At 48.9% G+C, this 19,355-nt stretch overlaps 1 protein-coding gene across 1 annotated transcript; it reads right to left on the bottom strand.

The window, feature by feature from the left end:
- Positions 1–10,306: 10,306 nt before the first annotated feature.
- NKX3-1 (NK3 homeobox 1) lies at positions 10,307–18,678 on the bottom strand. Its single transcript, XM_084803959.1, has 2 exons — positions 18,303–18,678; positions 10,307–15,348 (listed from the first exon to the last, which is right to left on the bottom strand). Exons 1-2 carry the CDS (start codon positions 18,583–18,585, stop codon positions 14,945–14,947), a joined length of 687 nt encoding a protein of 228 aa, XP_084660085.1. The 5' UTR covers positions 18,586–18,678; the 3' UTR covers positions 10,307–14,944.
- Between the last annotated feature and the right edge of the window lie 677 nt (positions 18,679–19,355).

The raw sequence follows: 19,355 nt of genomic DNA, 5'->3' as shown, positions 1-19,355 counted from the left end.
ACAGTACCTCCATCTTGTCTGGATTAAGTTTCAGCTTGTTCACCCTCATCCATCCCCAAACAGCCTCCAGACACTGGTCCAGAAGTTCCACAGCCTCCCTGGGATGTGCAGATGGAAACAAGAGGTAGAGCTGAGTATCATCCGCATCCTGATGACACTTCATCCCCCAGTGGTTTCATATAGACGTTAAAAAGCATGGGGGACAATATCCTTGTGGCACCCCAGAGTCTAATGGCCATGAGGTGGAGCAGAAGTCACCATGCACAACCTTCTGAGAGTGGTCCTCCAGGAAGGACCGGAACCATTTTGCCTCCTAAGCCCAACCCAGATAAATGATCCAGAAGGATACCATGGTTGATGGTACCGAAAGCTGCTGGGATGTACAGAATAACCCCTTTATTTTCCCAACATTTAAGCATTTTAGCATTGTAGTCTTTTAACTCCTGCTGTTTTAAATCGGTTACTGTATTTTAAATTTTGGTATTGCTGCTAGGTTTTATTCTGGTTGTATTTTATACTATTTTTGTGAACTTCCCAGAGACCTTCAGCTATTGGGTGGTATTGAAATGTAATAAATAAATAAATGTCCAGATGAACCAACAGGGTTGCGCTCCCCACATCCATTCCCCAGTGTAAGTCATCGACCAGGGTGACCAAGGCTGTTTCTGCTCCATAACTTGTTCTGAAACGTGATTGGAATGGATCTAACTAATGGATTTAAATAACCAGTATCATCCAACCCTGCTTGGAGTTGTGAGGCCACCACCCACACAGGGTGATACTTGACGCAGGGCAGACCTTATCCAAAACCATGGATCTGAATTTGGTTTCTTCAAGAAGCCTCCCCCCCTGCTTTTTTTCAAAGCTTCAGGAACCTCACCATCCCTCAAGAAGGCACCTTGAAAATGCAGGTACCCATCCCAGTTCTGGCAGATTTCACAAGCCAGGATGGACAAGGATCTAAAGAGCAAGTAGAGCAAGTAAGACAACAGCTGGGCAGCTTCTGGACCAGCTTCAAAGGCAGCCCCACATAGAGCTCACTGCAGTGATCCAGTCTTGAGGATACCAATGGCTGTATCACTGTGGCCAAGCTATCCCTGTCCATGAGCAGTCATAGCTGGCATATCAGACAAAGCTGGAAAAAGGTATGCTGCTGAGGTGACTTGGGCCCCCAAAGGACAACAATGGATCTAGGAGTAACCCCGAACTATGAAGGCGCTCCTTTAGGGGGGGTGGATGTGATACTTCCTTTAGAAAACTCAAAAGAGCATCCCCATTGATCTCCTGTTCGGGCACTGACCAGGGTCCACACACCTCACTTAGCTTCAGCTATTCATTTCACTTGGCTGTTGGCTGAACTACTGTGATGTCACAGAAAGAACTGAAATGCTCTTCACCACTGAGATCTGGGTGCAGGGGGTCAGTCCGGGAATATTGGCAATGAGTGTATTGTTGTGTACAAAGTGGAAGTTCTGTTTAGTTGGAAGAGAACCCCCACACAGACCCTAGACCTAGCGGCCAAAGGAAATTTAAAACAGTCAAGGAGTCAGCGCTGGGTCAGCACCGTTGGGCAGTGGCAAGGATCCCAGGGTTCGCTGGTGCTGATGTCTGCCCTGGATTTGGCCCAACTGCAGGATGGTTTCCCTTGGCAGCAACCTGCCATTTAAAATTTCCTGCAATGTCCCTGAATGCTGGTACAGCAGGGCATTGTGGGAAATTTAAAATGGTAGGCACCTCACAGCCGCTTGCTGGAGATTATGGCACTGCTATTCCCACCCAACAGTAATCCAAAGGGGTGGGGATGGGGCGCTAACACTGGGAGAGAGCCGGCGGCTGGGTTCACACAACATGCTAACCCACACTTAGTGGTTGAGTGTGGTTTGTTGTTGAACCATGGGTATTGTGTAGTTTGAACACAGTGGGTTTTCCGCAGGGTGCCTTGTTAACCATGCAGTGTGGCTTGTTAACCACCCTGAACAACCCAACAATAAACCATGTGTTCTCAAGGTGACTTGTTCAAGAAAAATAAGCCACACTGCTTGGTTAACAAGCCACCCTGTGGGAAATGTACTGCGTTCAGACAACACGATAACCCATGGTTCAACAACAACCTACACACCTACTGGGTTCACACACCTATTAGTGTGGGTTAGCCTGGTGTGTGAACCTAGTCGATGTCAGGAGGGAGCAACACTTGATCCTGGAGCTGGTCCTGAGACCAAGGAACCCTGTTAGCCCATTGCCGTTGATCGGTTGCCACATCCTTCCACTCTGCAAGTGTTCCTTGGATCAAGTAGCAGCTTTTCCTTGGCACTGACTGTGGACTGGTCTGCCTGCCAAGTATGTGGTTGATTGCATGCAAATGTTAGTCCAACGTTATCCAAAACCAGATCCTTTTTCTGTAGCTTGAAATAAAGAGATTTGGCAGGAACAAGTGTAAATGTTATGTCAGCCTTTGACACCATTTCATCTCGATAAGAGACGTTCGTGGTGGAGCGTGGCGCTCACTGACAGATGTTAAATGATGCCTCCTGTTTTCCGGTAGCACGCAAACAAGACCCAGCTCCGTGAAAGCCGGTGAAGGCTTTCATGTCTCCATTGCTGGGCTGGGTTTTCTCGTACCCATTTATCCAGAGGAAGTGTATAATTTCCATGCTTCATTATCATCATTTTAATGCTTTAATTAACACTTTGGGATGATTTGGTTATCAAAACAGAAAGCCCTTTTTGTTGTCTTCCCTTTTCCCTGCCCCAGCCAATTTGACCTTGATGAAAAGATTGTTTCACTGTCCCCCTACCACTTGGTGGGACATTCCAGGAAGAGCCATATATATGTCACAACCAGCGCTTTGAATGGTGCGGAGAAACAGACCTGTAGCCAGTGAAGCTGTTGTAACAAGGGAGTCGCATGATCCCTGTAACCTGCCTAGGAAGATGGTGCTGGGGTGTTGTGATCTCCTGAAGCTCTGGCTACTCAGGTTGGGATAATGAGTGGTGCAGCTAGGTCATTTTAGACCCTGGACTTAATGCTCTTATGGGGTGGGGGTGGCAGTTTTAGGGCACAATCCTATGCATGTTTAGACAGAAGCTGGGGAATGCTGGGAGTTGTAGGACTTTCTTCTGTCTAAACGTGCATAAGATTGCGCCCTTAGATGGCCATGACCAGCTGAAGTTCCCAAACACTTTCCAAAGGCAGGCCCATGTAGAGCGCATTGCAGTAATCCAAACAGGATGTAACTAAGGCATGTGTGAATGTGGCCAGATCTGACATCTCTAGGAATTGGTGCAGTTGGTGCGCTAGCCTCAGCTGTGCAAACGCATTCCTAGCCACCACTGCAACATGGGCATCCAGGTTCCGGGCTGAATCCAGGAGTACACCCAACCTGTGAGACTGAGTCTTCTGGGGGAGTGTCAGCCCATCCAGCTAGGGATGTACGAAAGTCACTTACCTTTCCACGGATTATGTTGATGGTGGGGGGAGGAGGTGTTCCGTCCCTCCCCCCGGAATCCTCCACGGCCGGCTGTGCTCTGCGGCAGCTCTGCGGAGCAGCCGGCCAGGCCCAGCCCAGGCCAGAGCCGTCCGCAGCCGGATTTCCGGCTGTGGAGGGCTCTGGGAAAAAACAACAACAACCGCGTATGCAAATGGCGGTGGCTACAGCCGCCGCCATTTGCGTTCCTTATTTTTGGCCGTCTTAATCTACGTAAATATTTACGTAGACTATGACGGCGAAAATAAAGGGGAACGCAAATAGCGTAGCGGGCACTATTTGCGTCCCTTTTTGATTCACCGTTTTAGCCTACGTAAATATTTACGTAGGCTAAAACGGCGAATCAAAAAGGGACGCAAATAGCGCCTGCTACGCTATTTGCGTTCCCCTTTATTTTTGCTGTCATAGTCTACGTAAATATTTACGTAGACTAAGACGGCCAAAAATAAGGAACGCAAATGGCGGCGGCTGTAGCTGCCGCCATTTGCGTACGCAGTTTTTTTTTTTTACCCAGCCATGATAGGCTACGTAAATCTTTACGTAGCCTATCACATCTTGTAAAAAAACCCCAAAAAACCACCAGACTGCAAATGGCGGTGGCAGCAGCCGGTCGGAAGACCAGCCGCCGCCGCCGCAGCCACTGCCGCAGCTGCCACCGGAGCCGCCACCGCCCGGAAGATCCGCCCCGGGTACGTCTCATCCCTGGGGGGATGCGTGGGGGGGCGGGGGGGTGGCAGACCGTTCCGCCACAGAGTTCAGGGGGCTGAATGCACTGGCATTCGGCCTCACTGAGATCTGTGGCGGAATTCTCTGACATCCCTACATCCAGCACAGGCTGAGTCCAGGTTGGCTAATGAAAGGTATTTTTCTTTAGGTCCACCTGTCTACCTTTGCTTTTTATGTGAGCTGGTGAATACCAAATAGAGCTATTCAACAGCCAGGATGTCTTGGAGAAAGATGATTTTATATCACATGAAGCTGAGACTTCAGCTACTAGGCAGATGCAGCTCTGCTCAGCGCAGTGGTTAGGCAACTGGGAGTACTCCCCAGGCTTATGTGCTCCTTCCCTTTCCTCCCCACTTGCCTTGGCTAGGGATGCCAGAGAAATTCGAGACAGACTGAAATGAGCTCAGATTTCCAAGAATCCAACCTGCAGAATCCACTATGGACCGACCTCCTCTGGCTGCACTGAGTCCGTGGATTTCTGGATTTTTTTTAACTTTCCCAAAATTTGCACATATTTATTAATAGGAAAAATACTCACGTTTCTGCTGAGACTGGTAAATATGCATGGGGAAAAGCTGAATGGAATGGGGGACAATACACTAAATGTTATGTACTAACGTAAATTACACAAATTGTTGAGAACCCTCTTATGGAATTATTTGCATATTTTTCCGCATAACGAAAAAAATCGAATTTGTCTGTGAACGGACGACGGAATAAAAGGCACCTGACAATCTGCAGACGGAGCACATTTTACAGAATCCATACATCCCTAGCCCAGGCATTCCCCCTTCTTTTCACTTTCAGAGCTAATGACGGTTAGCATAATCTCTGCACCCATGTTTCTGCTTAGCCCAAACCACCCATTTCTAACTGTAGTTGCATACTGAGTTTCGGGTTGACATGGTTACTGTGATTTTTGATACAGATGTACTTAGCTCTGAAGCGGAGAAGGGAATGCCCATGCAAGGAAGAGGAGAGAGGACCATATGGTCTACCAGCACTATGTCTGTCCTGGGCACATGGGTTGCTAGCGGGTGAGTGGAATCCAGCCAACACGAAAAGAGGGGTAGCACCGCAAATGGCAAAAAAGAGGGAGAAAACTCAAGATGCTACTAGCAAATTATCTTTCATTCTTGGCCCAACACGTTTCAGATTGTAAATCCTTCTTCAGGGGCACTATACGTAATATACAAAAGAAAATGGAATAATACATGTCAATATTCTAATCCAACAACTAGTTCAACTTAAAAGGCAAATTAGTTACAAATTGCAAGAGCGTGACTTTTTGTTATTATAAAAGAAGTGTTTTAACACTTAAGCTTTCTAAGTTTTACTAGATAAGTTTTTTTATATCCATTTTTTTCACATCTTGTATTTAACATTGTTGGAAATGAAATATTGTCGTTCTTTATTCAATTCTCTTTGGTATCCTGTCTATAATGCCCATGAAGAAGTGTTTGAAATGCTGGATGCGTCCAGTCTTGTCTGATCTTGGAAGCTAAGCAGGGTCAGCCCTGGTTAGTACTTGGATGGGAGACTGCCTGGGAATCAGGGTTCCTGCGTTGAACAGGGGGTTGAACTCGATGATCTTGTAGGCCCCTTCCAACCCTATGATTCTATGAAGGCTTTTAAGTTGCATTAGATAGTATGCTTTGTATATCAGTTTTTAGCATGTTGTTTTTAACATTGTTGGATTAGAATATTGACATTTATTATTCCATTTTCTTTTGTATATTACGTATAGTGCCCCTGAAGAAGGATTTACTGTCCAAAACGCGTTGGACCACGAATTAAAGATAATTTGCTAGTGGCATCTGGAGTTTTCTCCCTCTTTTTTTGCCAGTGGAATCTTGCCGCAATGTTCAGGAGGAAAGCATTCTCACCCTTGGTGAGTTGCATTCTACTGCCAACTTGAATGCTCATATGAACATTGATCCTGAGTTTGGCTATGCCTTTGGCACAAACCAGTTATAGACTGGTGAATTTTGCACACGATGGACCCAAAGCACATCATAGGGATGTTGCGGTAGTCCAAGAGGGGCGTGGAGTCCAGCAGACTCCCCCCACCCGCTTGGCCTCCTGGACCCTGCTCATCCAGCTGCCACACGCTTACCGAGTGCCGTGTGGCCCATGAGTGCCTGGTGGCCGCCTGTCCCCTTAGTGAGCTGCCATTTTGTGTAAAATTGCGGCTTGGGGTTTTCTGGAAATCTAATGTTGCATAAGCGGCGGCCATAAAGGGGCCATTTACGCAACATTACAGGTGTAAATAAACCAAAATGGCGGTTTGCTAAGGGGACACTGAGCGGGGGTGGGTGGCGGCAGCCGTTCAGCAAGCACCAGGTGAGGATGGACAGAGGGAGATCCATCCATCCGTAGCACATCATGCAGCTCTACTGATTAAATTAAGAGTGTTGATGAAATCTCCAGCATTTCACAGATTAAAACTGGAACATGTTAGCAACACCCCCATTCTGATTGCAAGGCAGGGTGTCCAGTTGTCCTACTTTACAGAGGACAGTCCTCTATTTGAAGGAGGGAGAACAGGGGCCTTGAAGTTGCCCATCTATACTTAGCACCTAGAGAGCACACTGAGCAGGCACACAGGTCATGTAGTCAGTCTTCTCCACTACAGCGAGATGCATTGCATTTTTTAATTTAGTTTATCGTTATTTCTAAATTTGCACCTATACATATAAATTTGCATTTGTAATGTTATGCAAATTGGTACCATCCGTTGTCCTCTTTTTCGGTGATGCATTTCCTCTTTTGGGACGATGTGTAGCTGGCCACCCTATTCCAAGGATCACAGCCAGAGCTTCCCCACCACGGACCGAAGTAGCTCTCAATTCAAACCGCTCTGACGCGGTGAAGTTTTGTCATGAGGTGGCTTCTGAGCACAGGGCTCAAGGGGCTGAATGCTCCTCCACACCTTGAAACTTTTTATACCAGATTTTCTGGGTGCTCCCAGGCGGAGGGCTCCTGGCGCTATCAATCTGAGGGCCTTGTGCAGCTATTCCGTCCTTGTCTCCTTGACGGATTTTGGGTGGTAAGAAAAAAGACGGAAACAGTGGTGAGAAAACAGGGGAGGAAGACTGTGATGTCTGGATGCCCCATGATAGCCTGATAAAAGCACCTCTAGCTTTCTATCTGCCAGAAGCTCCGCACAGTCTTCTCTTCCCAGAGTTTATTGTCCTACTGCTGAGGTCCCCAACACAGTGCCTGTGGGCTCCATTAACTTGCATAAGGCAAAAAAGCTGTGTGTGTGTGTGTTTACTCCCTTCTTGTTTATCTGTTTCTTCTACTCCCTCCCTTTTCCCCCTTCCCCCTCTTCTCTACCCTTCCTCTCCTTCCCCCTCCCCCTCTTCCTCACCCCCTCTCCCTTCCCCCTTCTCTCTCCCCCCTTCTCTCTCCCTTTCTCCCCTCCTCTCTCCCCTCCCCCTCTTGCTTCTCCCTCCTCTCCCCCCCTCTGTTGCCCTGCTCTCCTTCCAACTCTCCCTCTTACCTTCCATCTTCTCCCCTCTTCCTCTTCCCCTCTCTTCCCCCTCCCCTCCCCTCTTCTCTCTTTCCACCCCTCTTTTCATTCCCTTTGCCATTACTTACACACACAGTGTGTGGAGGCACTCCCAACATTTTGTGAGTAGCTCTCCCCCCACAGCAGCCATTTTGTGGTTGAGCACACAGGTTGTTTTTTTTAAATGCCAAATTTGCCCACATGCAGGGATGTCGGAGGAATCTGCAACGGATTCAGATTAGTTCAGATTTCTATAAATCTGACCTGTGAGCACCTTGGAGCGCTCCTTGAGAGTTCCGACTGAACCGTGGAGCGGATTCACTGCCCCACTGTCCTCGGCGCCACCAGCCTCCGCTGAACTATGTGGAAAGGAGCCCTCCAGGCTCCAGCCCTTTAAATTCATGCCGTAAGAGGCTGATCTGATCACTCCCCCTCATGTTTTCAAAGAGCTTCTTGTTCAGTGAAAGGCAGAGAGGCTGGAAAGAAGCCTGTGGCTCCATTTTGCACGATCGCATTTTCGAAAGTGGATAAGCAGCAGGCTTGGCTTTGAAACATTGTCCTAATGTTGTCAGTGATGACCTTCTGCTCTTAACTCTGGCGAAGAGCGCGGGATGCATCTTCCAGAATATATTGGCTCTAAACGCCAAGATAAAAGAGCTGGGAAAAAACTTATCGGAAGATAGGATACGCTACATTCTGGATTGCTCAGGAACAAGCAATTGTTATTCCTTAGACTTTGTTTGCACAAAGCGACTCCTCCTCTGCTCTTCGCACTGGGCCAGGCTCCAAACACGCCTCTTGTTTCAAGTATGTGCCGCAGTGGTGCTAAATGGCCGGTTGGGAGTATTCCAAGGTGTGTTGCCATAGTATGAAGCCAGGGCGGACAGTTCCACAGACGGACAATTGCACACCGGGCCGACATCAAGGGCAGGCATGGCTGGGCACCTGCGGAGGACTCACACTCCAGCAGGGGCCCAATGACCAAAGCCCCTTGGAGTTGTTGCTTCTCCTCTTCACCACTGCAACCTGCTTGTTCACCTCCCTCTCGCTCTGGCCCAGGCAACAGAGGTGGTGAGAAGGAGCAGCAGCAGATGCCACCGCCTGGTTGCTCCCTGGCTCTCTGCCTGTCAAGCAAGCAAGTGGTAGCAAAGAGGAGAAAGAGGAGGAGCAGCAGCTGGGGACCATGGTGGTGAGAAGGTAGAGTCGTCGAGGGTGTCTTGCAGCTCTTGCCCAAGGGCCCTCAAAAACCTGGAGATGGCACTGATTGCACAGATCATAAGAAGTATCCTGCTGGATGAGATGAAAGGCCCCATTCAACCCAGTATTCTGTTTCCAGTGGCAGCCAGCCAAATGTCTTTGTGCAGAGCAGAAAAGTGATGGCCCTCCCTGATTGTTGGTCCGAGGCATCTAGGTCTCCGTGATGTAGCGGCTGCATTCACACATCATGCTAACCCACACTCAGTGGCTGAGTGTGGGTTGTTGTTGAACCGTGAGTTGTTTGTTGAACCGTGGGTTAGTGTGTTGTCCGAACGCAGGGCATTTTCCGCAGGGTGGCTTGTTAACCAAGCAGTGTGGCGTGTTAACCACCCTGAAAAACCCAGCAACAAACCATGGGTTCTCAAGGTGGTTGGTTCAAGAAAAATAAGCCACACTGCATGGTTAACAAGCCGCCCTGCAGAAAATGTCCTGGGTTTGGACAACATGCTAACACATGGTTCAGCAACAACCCACACTCAACCACTGATTGTGCATTAGCATGTAGTGTGAACCCACTGCCTCTGAACACATAAGGCCTGTTCACACAATCATGGGGGAAGGGTGGGTAGCAGAACTACGCTGCAGGGAGGGGTAGGAAAACCACAATGCACGCTCCCCTCACACAACCATGGGACCACGCAGAGCAGCGTGGTTTCCTTACCCATCCCCGCAGCATGATTCCCATGTCGTCCTCCTGCTGCTGTGGCCGTGTATCCCAGCCATGGCAGCTGTGGGAATCAGTTCACACTGGCCACTCGCGACCGTGACCATAGAGATTGCTCTAGTTGGCTGTCTCTATGGGCACCGGGATTTATCAATGGAGCAGCTGAATTTATCCACGCATCACCTGATAGATGGCATGGTAAGCCACCCCAGGGGCCCTTACCCCCACTGCAGAAGGTGGGTAATGGGGATGGGTAAGTTACCAATTGTGGATGGGAACCCCCCCCCCCACAGGATACGCTAACCCATTGTGGGTCACTTCCCAATGCGACCAATAGTGGGTTAGCATTACATGTGAACCCAGCCGTAGATTCTGTTTAGCTATGATGGCTTATACAGCTGTTGATACACATCTCCTCTGTGGGCCATTTACACAGCAGCAAGTCCAGGCTTGCTGCTGCTGCTGCTGCTGTTGTTGTTATTATTATTATTATTATTAGCATTTCTATACCGCCCCATAGCCAAAGCTCTCTGGGCAGTTTACAAAAATTAAAACATTAAATACAATATAAAAAGTTTAAAAGCCATTTCCAAAAAAGCACATAAAAGAACACAAACAATATACACAAACAACATATAATTAAAAATGACATTGAACTATCAAACATAACTAAAGACACATCCAGGACCAATTAAAACTCATCATGTGCTGCCAGATGCCTGGGGAAAGAGGTAGGTCTTAACCTGGCACTGAAAAGATAATAATGTTGGCACCAGGCGAACCTCATCAGGGAGCTTGTTCCACAGATGCAGGGCCACCACTGAGAAGGCCCTCTCCCTCCTTGCTGCTTTAGTGTATGCTGCTCAAAAGTGGAACCCTGGCTCCCTGATCAGGGGAGATCTATGATGCATTTGTTTCTCACATTTGCAGCACCTTATGCTTTAGGTGTACACTTGGAGAACATGATGTGCAAAGAGATCCCATTGTTATCCTGATTCAATATTGCTGACATTCAGGGGTGAGTAGCCATGGTTTAGCCAAAACAGCACCCATCCGCACACAGGTGGGAGGCATTGGCAGGTGAAGAGGAAGCCCAAGGTCTGCAATAACCCTAAGGGGAGGACCCCCACAACTGCTCAATGAAGTCTGAGCATGCTCAGTGGCCATGGAATACTGGCTGATCATTGCAAGGGAGTAGGAATGAGCATAAGAAGAGCTGTGCTGGATTAGACCAATGGTTCACATTGTCCAACATTCTGTTCACACAGTGGCCACTGGAAACCCACAAGCAGGACATGAGTGCAACAGCACCCTCCTGCTCATGCTCCCCAGAACCTGGTGTACTTCGGCATACTGCCTCTGGCACTGGAGGTAGCACAGAGCTATCAGGACTAGTAGCAACTGATAGCCTTCTCCTCCAGGAATTTGTCCAACACCCTTTTAAAGCCATCCAAATGGGTGGCCATCACTACATCCTGCGGTAGCGAATTCCATAGTTTAACTATGCGCTATGGGAAGAAGTCCCTCCTTCTATCTGTCCTGAAGCTCCAACACATCAGGTTCATGAGATGATCCCATTGGGTTCTAGCATTATGAGAGAGGGAGAAAAATGTCTCCCTATGCACATTCTCTGCACCGTGCATAATTTTGTGCACCTCTATCATGCCTCCCCTTACTCGCCTTTTTTCTGAGCTAAACGGTCCCAAATGTTGTAACCTTTCCTCCTAGGGGAGATGCTCCAGCCCCTTCATCATTTTAGTTGCCCTTTTCTGCACCTTTTCTAGCCCTACAATATCCTTTTTCAGGTGCAGTGACCAGAACTGCACACAGTATTCCAAGTGTGGTTGCACCATAGATTGGTAAAACAGGATTATAACAAGGGTGCAGAACTTCAGGCCCAGTGGTCACATTTGACCCTTGAGCTGAAAGAGGTTCTGGAGGTCCAAATCTGACCCTCTGAGATTCCCCAGAAGGGCTCACTTCTTTCCTCCAATCCCCGTTCATTTGGTGGCTTTCCGGCTTTTGTGCAGTTTTTCCCTTCCCCATTCTAAAAGATGGAAATGCTTCTCCTGAGGCTGTTACTGGCTGTTAAGAGCGTCAAGCTTAAACCTACTGGTAAAGCCTGCTGGTATTTTTCACTTTTTGGCCAAGTCCCTTTTGCCTTCAGCCCCGCCCACGTCTGGAATGCAGCCCCTGAGAGCATCTCTAAGATGGAATTTGGTGCTCAGGCTGAACAAGGTTCTGCACCACTGCATTATGGCACTGGCAGTTTTATTTATGCCGATACTTCAACATTTTGTTGCAGGTCTCGCAGCCTGATTAAAAAGCCATTGACACCAGGTGCCATCTCCACCTCTTCTTGTGAGAAGTTAACTGCGCATGTTATGAAATAGTACCCTCTTTTGCCTGCCTGGAACCTACTGCTAACCAATTTTTTGGGGGGTCCCCCCTGCCCTGGAAGTATTATGACAGAGAACTCCCCCTTTTGTCTTCATCTATTTTTAATCAATTAAATTTTAATCAAGCTATTTTTTTTAATCAATTACAAACTCTTTCCCCTCCCCCTTCCCCCCTTTTTTCAATTCTAACCTAGTGATGGGCAGAAGACAGTTTAGGATCTACTGGTAGAATTTTGGGTGATTCACAATAGATTGGCAAGAGTTTCTCATTTCTAATTGTTTAACAGCAGCAACACAATGTCTTTTTCTACCTAAATTACGCTGCTGAAATGAAGAACGCTTAGAGGAACCAGCAGTGGACTTGTGTGTGAAAGGACTGTGCACTCACTTCAGTTCTGGAACTAAAAACAAATTCCTAGGCTCAGTGTATGCTCAGAGGCACCCCTTTCTTTCATTCTAAGTGTAGGTCATTTGCACCTGGCTCTGGTTGGAGCATCTTGGGGCAATGGAGGCTGGCGGTTCCGATGTCAGTGGGGTAGTGAATCTGCTCTGGGTTTCAGTCAGAACCAGTATGAACTCTAAAGGACCTATCCAAACAAAGTAGATTTGACAAGTCTGAAGTCTGCCCACCTCTGCTCTAACCCCTTGGTCATTTTAGACTGCAATCCTGTACACCAGTGGTCCCCAAGCTTTTTGGCACCAGGGACCGGTTTCGTGGAAGACAATTTTTCCATGGACTGGGGGTGGTGGTTAAATGTAAGCTCATTACATTTATTCTGTACTTTATTTCTATTATTATTACTACCCCCCGCCACCCCCCAGAATCCCCCTGGGACGGAACCTACCTGGCGGCAGCTGGTCTGGATCCGTCTGCTGCTGTCCACCCACTGCACCCAGAATGCGGACGCAAATGGCGTCCGGCATAGCCGACGCCATTTGCGTCCCTGTTCTTCAAGTAATAGGCTACGTAAATCTTTACGTAGACGATTACTGCAAACAACAGGGATGCTCGCCCACCACTGATCTCCTGCTGTACAGCCCGGTTCCTAACAGGCCACGGACCAGTACCGGTCCGTGGCCCGGGGGTTGGGGACCCCTGCTGTACACCACCTTTATTCAATCTCATGCCGTCCAGATGTACTGGACTTGTGTATTACTGTAATAAGTGCATGTGATGAAATGAACAGCGTCCTTGAAAGCTTGTGCCCGAATAAATTGTTAGCCTATAAGGTGCCATGAGGCTCTCCATTGTCTTTTGTTGCAACAGACCAACCCCCTGGAAATTCTATCAAGACATGAAACCCCCAAATATTAAAGATTGCTGTGCCTTCAAACAAAACACAATAGCATTTATTCAATCACATTCTTATCTCACACTTCTTCCAACAGCATAATAAGGCACTTCTGTTGAGATTGTAGCAGTATGCACATTCATCGAAATGGGTTGATCAGATAAAACAAAAGGCAGGCAACTAATCAATTAAAAAAGAAGAAGCCTTGAATCAGTCTGCCAAACTTGAAGAAACATTTGTGTAACAAAGAATACAAATATGGTTCAACAGCTCAGTTCAGCGGTCCCTTGATCAAAGTAGCAGTAAGAGCATTGGTTTCTCAGACAGCAGGTCTCCTGCCTGACTCAAATTTGGAGCGGTTTCAGCTGGAGGTGCACTTTCTCTCTGCATATGTACTGAAGCTGGCATTTGCTTTGAGGGTGTTGCTCGGTTTGTCCCCCATTCTAAAAGCCTCTCCTATGGCTTAATTACTGACAGTAAGAACTTTAAACTAAGCTATGGTGGCATTTTTGATAATTTCACCCCGGCCACTTTTGCCTTTAGCCCTGCCCACTACTGGAAGACTCTCCAGAATCTTTTCCAACCCATCATCTGCTATCCCATTAGTCTTCAACGGTGGGTCAGAACCCCCATCTGGGCTGCAGCCTGACCTAAGATGGGTTGCAACGGTGTGTGTGCTTGTGTTTTTAAAAGAAGCAGCCCCCCCAATGTGTGTGTGCTTGTGTTTTTAAAAGAAGCAGCCCCCCAATGTGTGTGTGCTTGCGTTTTTAAAAGAAGCACCCAATGTGTGTGTGCTTGCATTTTTAAAAGAAGCAGCCCCCCAATGTGTGTGTGCTTGCGTTTTTAAAAGAAGCAGCCCCCCAATGTGTGTGTGCTTGCATTTTTAAAAGAAGCAGCCCCCCAATGTGTGTGTGCTTGTGTTTTTAAAAGAAGCAGCCCCCCCAATGTGTGTGTGCTTGTGTTTTTAAAAGAAGCAGCCCCCCCAATGTGTGTGTGCTTGTGTTTTTAAAAGAAGCAGCACCCTCAATGCATGTTTGGACTAAAGGTGGGTCCTCCCAGCTCTGAGAAGGTGACTGCGCTACCTAATCCTTCTAGCTAGAGATGTCAAGGATGGAACCTGGGACTTTCTGCATGCAAAGCACGTGCTTTAATATGGAGCTAGGATCTCTCCTTGGCAGCCAGGCTGTTTCTTCTGTGGATGGGTACTTTGGCCTTTCATTATTTAATGTCTTTCTCAAGACAGGGTACCAGTTTGTTCATGACACACAAATGTGTCTTGAGGGATGACAGGGGAATTGAGTTGCAGCATTGGCTTTAAGGAAAGATGTCCGGATCTCTTGCAACAGCAGTACGGGGCTGCATGCTATTGTATTTTGCACTAAAAAATTCCCAGCATTTGGATAGTCCCACATTCTGCACAGTGGAACCCATAGTTTAGATCTAGAGCACCATGCAAGTCCCCTGAAGGTCCAATGTGGAGGAGGAAAAATGATGTCAAAAATCTCTGTCAAAGTCTGGCTGGCTATTTAGTCCACTGTACCAAAGCCAGTGGCTGCATAGTGTTGGATGATGAGCATATTAAAATAGGTGACTCTCAGCATCGCTTACCACAAGACTGGACTCCAGCCATTCAAGCAGTATAAATATGGATTGTACTGATAGCTGTGGTACACAGAGAAGGCCAGGGTAGTCCTGGAGAAGTCATTTTCTTTGAAGACTGGAAGGTTCTTATCCAGCCCTCCGAGTTCTGTGGCAAGTTGCTTCCTTTTGGTCTTATATCTTCGGTTCTGGAACCAGATTTTCACTTGGGTTTCAGTTAGCTTCAGGTTCTTGGCTAGGTGGGCTCTCTCTGGGGCAGACAGGTACTTCTGGTGACTAAACTTCCTTTCGAGTTCGATGACCTGAGTATGGGAGAAGGCGGCCCGCGAGCGCTTCTGCTGCTTCGGGGGTCTCAGTGAAGATTTGGGAGGGCTTGCACAGCTGGACAGGCAGGTCTCTGCAGATGGATCTAGGAAGAAGAAAATGGGAAAGTTACAACTGAACAATGTTGCTGCTGTACTTTTAGCAATATGAAAAAGGGGTGGGGGATCTTTGATCAAGAGGAATGCTTCGAGTTGAATTCAGAACCATCATTCTGCAGCAGAAGGATTCCGTTTAAGGAATGCAATTTCCCATCTTCCCCTTCACTTTGCAGCACCCCCCCTGCACCCCTCCCAATATGGGGGACCCCTGGAGCAGATCTGAAGGGTGCTTGGGGGGGCTTCAGAGATTAGGAGAGGATGGGGAAGCCCCGTTCTGCAATCAGCATCCTTCCACTGGCAGAACGATGGTTCTGGATCCAGCTCTTGGAAACAGGATGAATGGATCAGTCAATTTCTGGTCCATGTCAGTTTCATACATGCCCACTCGCTGTTTGCCAAAGTGTCCATTTGCTCTGTTTCCTAAGAAGGTGAGAGCACATTGTAGAAACTAAAATGTTATGTATGAGTGTATTCAGCGAGTCCTTTATTAAAGAAGTTAGTTTCATTTTTCATTAATGTGCAATTAAAAAAAATTGCATGAAAATGTATCCTTAAGTACATATTTCTTAAATATGTATGTTTCTCACAAAACACACATTTCTCAATGTATGTTTTTATCTCTAGCTACCCATTTCTAAATGTGTTTTATCCCAAACTATACCTTTTGGTCCTTTGGAGCTGAGAGCTGCATTGTGAAATGCAGAGCAGTGTGAATATGAAGGATATTGTGTTCCATAGGAACATAGGAGGCTGCCTGATACGGAATCAGAACCTTGGTCCATCTAGCCCAGTATTGTCGACATTGGCTGGGGGTGGCTGTCCATGGTTTCAGGCAAGATTCTTTCCTCGCCCTATTTGGAGAAGCCGGGGATTGGACTGGGACCCTCTGCATGCGAAGCAGGGGTTCTGCCACTGGGCTATGGCCCCTCTCTGACCCACACATTCATTCAGGAGGTGCAGACCTAGCTCACATCAGAATGTGCAAAGACACAATTCCTCAAACATTTCTGCTTGGAAACAATATAGAAGATCCGGAGAATATTACACACACAATTTTGCAATCACATACAAACATGTGTGCAGTATGTGCACATAGCTATTAGGGTGCTGGACTTTAGCTGGGGAGACCTGAGTTCAAACCCTATGACCTTTAGCCAGTCATTGTCTCACAGTCCAGCCTACCTTGCAGGGCTATTGTGAGGATTAAACGGGTTAACCCAAATCAGTGTATGCCAGCCTCAGCTCAAATGGGGGCAAGGGTGGGATACAATATCAGATAATATAAGCTCTAAAAACAAACCGTGCTAGAGTGTTTAAAAATGCAAACAAATAAAATCAACAAATTATTTTACAGAGTGATGTCCTGAGTCTATTTCGAGCAAACTACCCAGCTTAGGTAAAGACAGAAAATAACAGTTCAAATCATCAATAAAAACAGTGATCAATATTTCTAAGTGCACAAGACCTGATGATAATTTTCAGTGAGCTCCTTGGAAGAAGGACAGGCTAAAAATGTATATAAACAAACCAACAGTTGCATTGTAGGCAGAACAAAGTCACCAGATACATCTTAAGATGGCTCAAGGAAGTGAATCCAGCCACACACTTTGGGGAAGGCAAAAAACCTGCCAAACATCATCCATCAAAATTTCACCCTGATCCTAACACACCATCATCTGCTGCAATCCAATGTGCACTTTCTTAGGAGCAAACCCCATTCTACCTTGTACAGCTTACTTAAGAGTAAGCATTTGAAGAGTCAGACTGTGCATTTAGTATCTCGTGTCAAGACTATGCTGCAAATATTTCCATTTTGCACCCAAACTCTCTTCTTTGCCACTTCCAAGCTTCTCTCCCCCCCCCCCATCTGCCCACTTTTTGTCCCTGGGAACAACCTCAAAAGAAAACTATTATCCATCACAGCTTTTGAAGGGGATGGTGGTAGTTGTCGCCTGACACATCTGAAAGGCACCAGATGCCCTCCAGATATTTTGGACTACAACTCCCAGAACTTTCCCCAAGCTGGCTGGGGCTGATGGGAGTTGAAATACAAAACATCTGGAGAACACCAGATTGGGGAAGGCTGCTCTCGAGAGTCATTAGGTGACCTTAGGCAGGTCACCATCACTGAGCCACAGGCCTTCCACCCCTCCTCCCAGTCTGGACCACAGGAATCAGTGGAGGCTGATGGGTCTGATTTCAGTGGGACTGTATCTCCATTCTGGGTTTCAGTCAGAACCAGCCAGAACTCTAAAGGAGTTATCCAAGGTGCAGAGCCTATTTTGGGGATGGGGTTCAGCACCTTGGATAGCTCCTTTAGAATGCTGGCTGGTTCTGGCTGAAGCCCAGAATGGATTCATAGCCACCAGGCTTCACTGGGCTCATCTAGCAATTGGAAGTGGTACAGCCTACTCCACCACTCCAGGAGGACTCTACCAGTCTGTTGCATGTCTAAACATGCTCCAAGGTACTAGCACATACTAGCACATGAAACCCACCATGGGTTTTTGTCCAGCAGAAAGTCTTGTCAAGCCAAGCCAAGCCAAGCCAAGCCAAGCCAAGCCAAGTCCCCCCCCCCCCCCATGATCTGTCTTTTCTGCCAAGGAGATCAGGGCAACTCACAGCTATTTTTAACTCCCCTCCGCCCGCAACAGCCCTGCAGGGTGGGCTTGGCTGAGAAATCGGGACTGGCCCAAGTTTGCCCAGCGAGTTTTGAGAACAGGCGAGGGGGCCTGAGCCCAGGTCTCCCCACCCTCCGCCTGATACTCTAACCCAGCCTTCCCCAGCCTGGTGCCCTGCAGCTCCCAGCATTCCTGGCCGTTGGCTGTGCCGGCTGGGGCTGATGGGAGCGGGAGTCCAAAACGTCTGGAGGGCACCAGGTCGGGGGAAGGCTGCCCTCACCACTCGCCCCCGCGTCTTCCCGTCGCGAGGCTGCCCTCACCTGCTGCACCCGTCTCGGGAGCTTGGACGCCTCCGGCGGGGGGAAGAAGGGCCCTCGGGGCTGCCTCCCGGGGAGAGCCCTCTCCTCGCCGCGGCTCCTGCGCGGAGCCCGGGGCGCCCCGGCCCGCTCGCCGGCTCGCCTCGCCGGCAGCGCCTCCATGGCGCAGAATGTCTTGGATGAGGAACGAGGTCAGCTGCTTGGGGCCGGCGGCGGCGGCGGCGGCGGGCAGGAGCTGCTGCGCGGGGCGGCCGGGAGAGCGGAGGCGCTGCCCGGCTCCCTGCATGAGCCGCGGCGCGGAGGGGCGGGCGCGGCTCGTTCGGCAGGGGGCGCCCGTGCGCGCCGGAGGAGAAAGCCGGGCTCCCGCTCGACTCGCCTCCCGCGGCGGCCGGACGGTCAGTTATAAAGGCCGGGGGGGGGGGCGTCTGGACTGGCCCCCTCGCCGGGGATTGGTGCCTTCGGCGCCGGGAAACGCCTCGCGGGCCTCCTCTCCTCTGGAGAAGCCCGGCCGTCCGACCATCGCACCCCTGCCTCTTTGGCTCGGAGCGCATTCGCAGAAATGTGATGATACAATCAATCAATTAATTATATCGCTACTGATGACGATATCATGGCTGCACTTTTGCGCGGCGCGCTTAACTTGGGCGGAGGCCCCGTCCACGAACGCCGTGTCATCCCTCAACCCGGCGCCCTCCAGATGTGCTGGACTGCAGCTCCCAGCATCCCCACCCAGCATGTTGGACCACCACTCCCAGAACTCCCTGCTGGGTGTTGGGCGGCAACTCCCATCATCCCCAGCAGCGTGTTGGGCCGCAGCTCCCATCATCAGCCTGCAAAACGGGCTGGCGGGGGATGATTGGGCTTGAGGTCTGACACTTCTGACACCCCAGGTTGTGGGGTGGGGGGTGGGGTGGCTGCTGTACATGTCTACTTGGGAATAAGGCCCATGGAGTTCAATGGGGCTTCCTCCTAGGCAAGTGGGTAGATCGCAGCCTGAGCGTTACTGCTGGGTCCTCTCTTGCTGAGAAGTGAGCTCCCCTGAGCTCAGTGGGGCTT

The sequence above is a fragment of the Heloderma suspectum genome, chromosome 6, assembly GCF_057233095.1.
Source record: "Heloderma suspectum isolate Gila_16-S chromosome 6, 16-S_ref, whole genome shotgun sequence".
NCBI lineage: Eukaryota > Metazoa > Chordata > Lepidosauria > Squamata > Helodermatidae > Heloderma > Heloderma suspectum.
The sequence above is the reverse complement of the archived record's forward strand: the minus strand, read 5'-3'. Positions and strand labels throughout refer to the sequence as shown.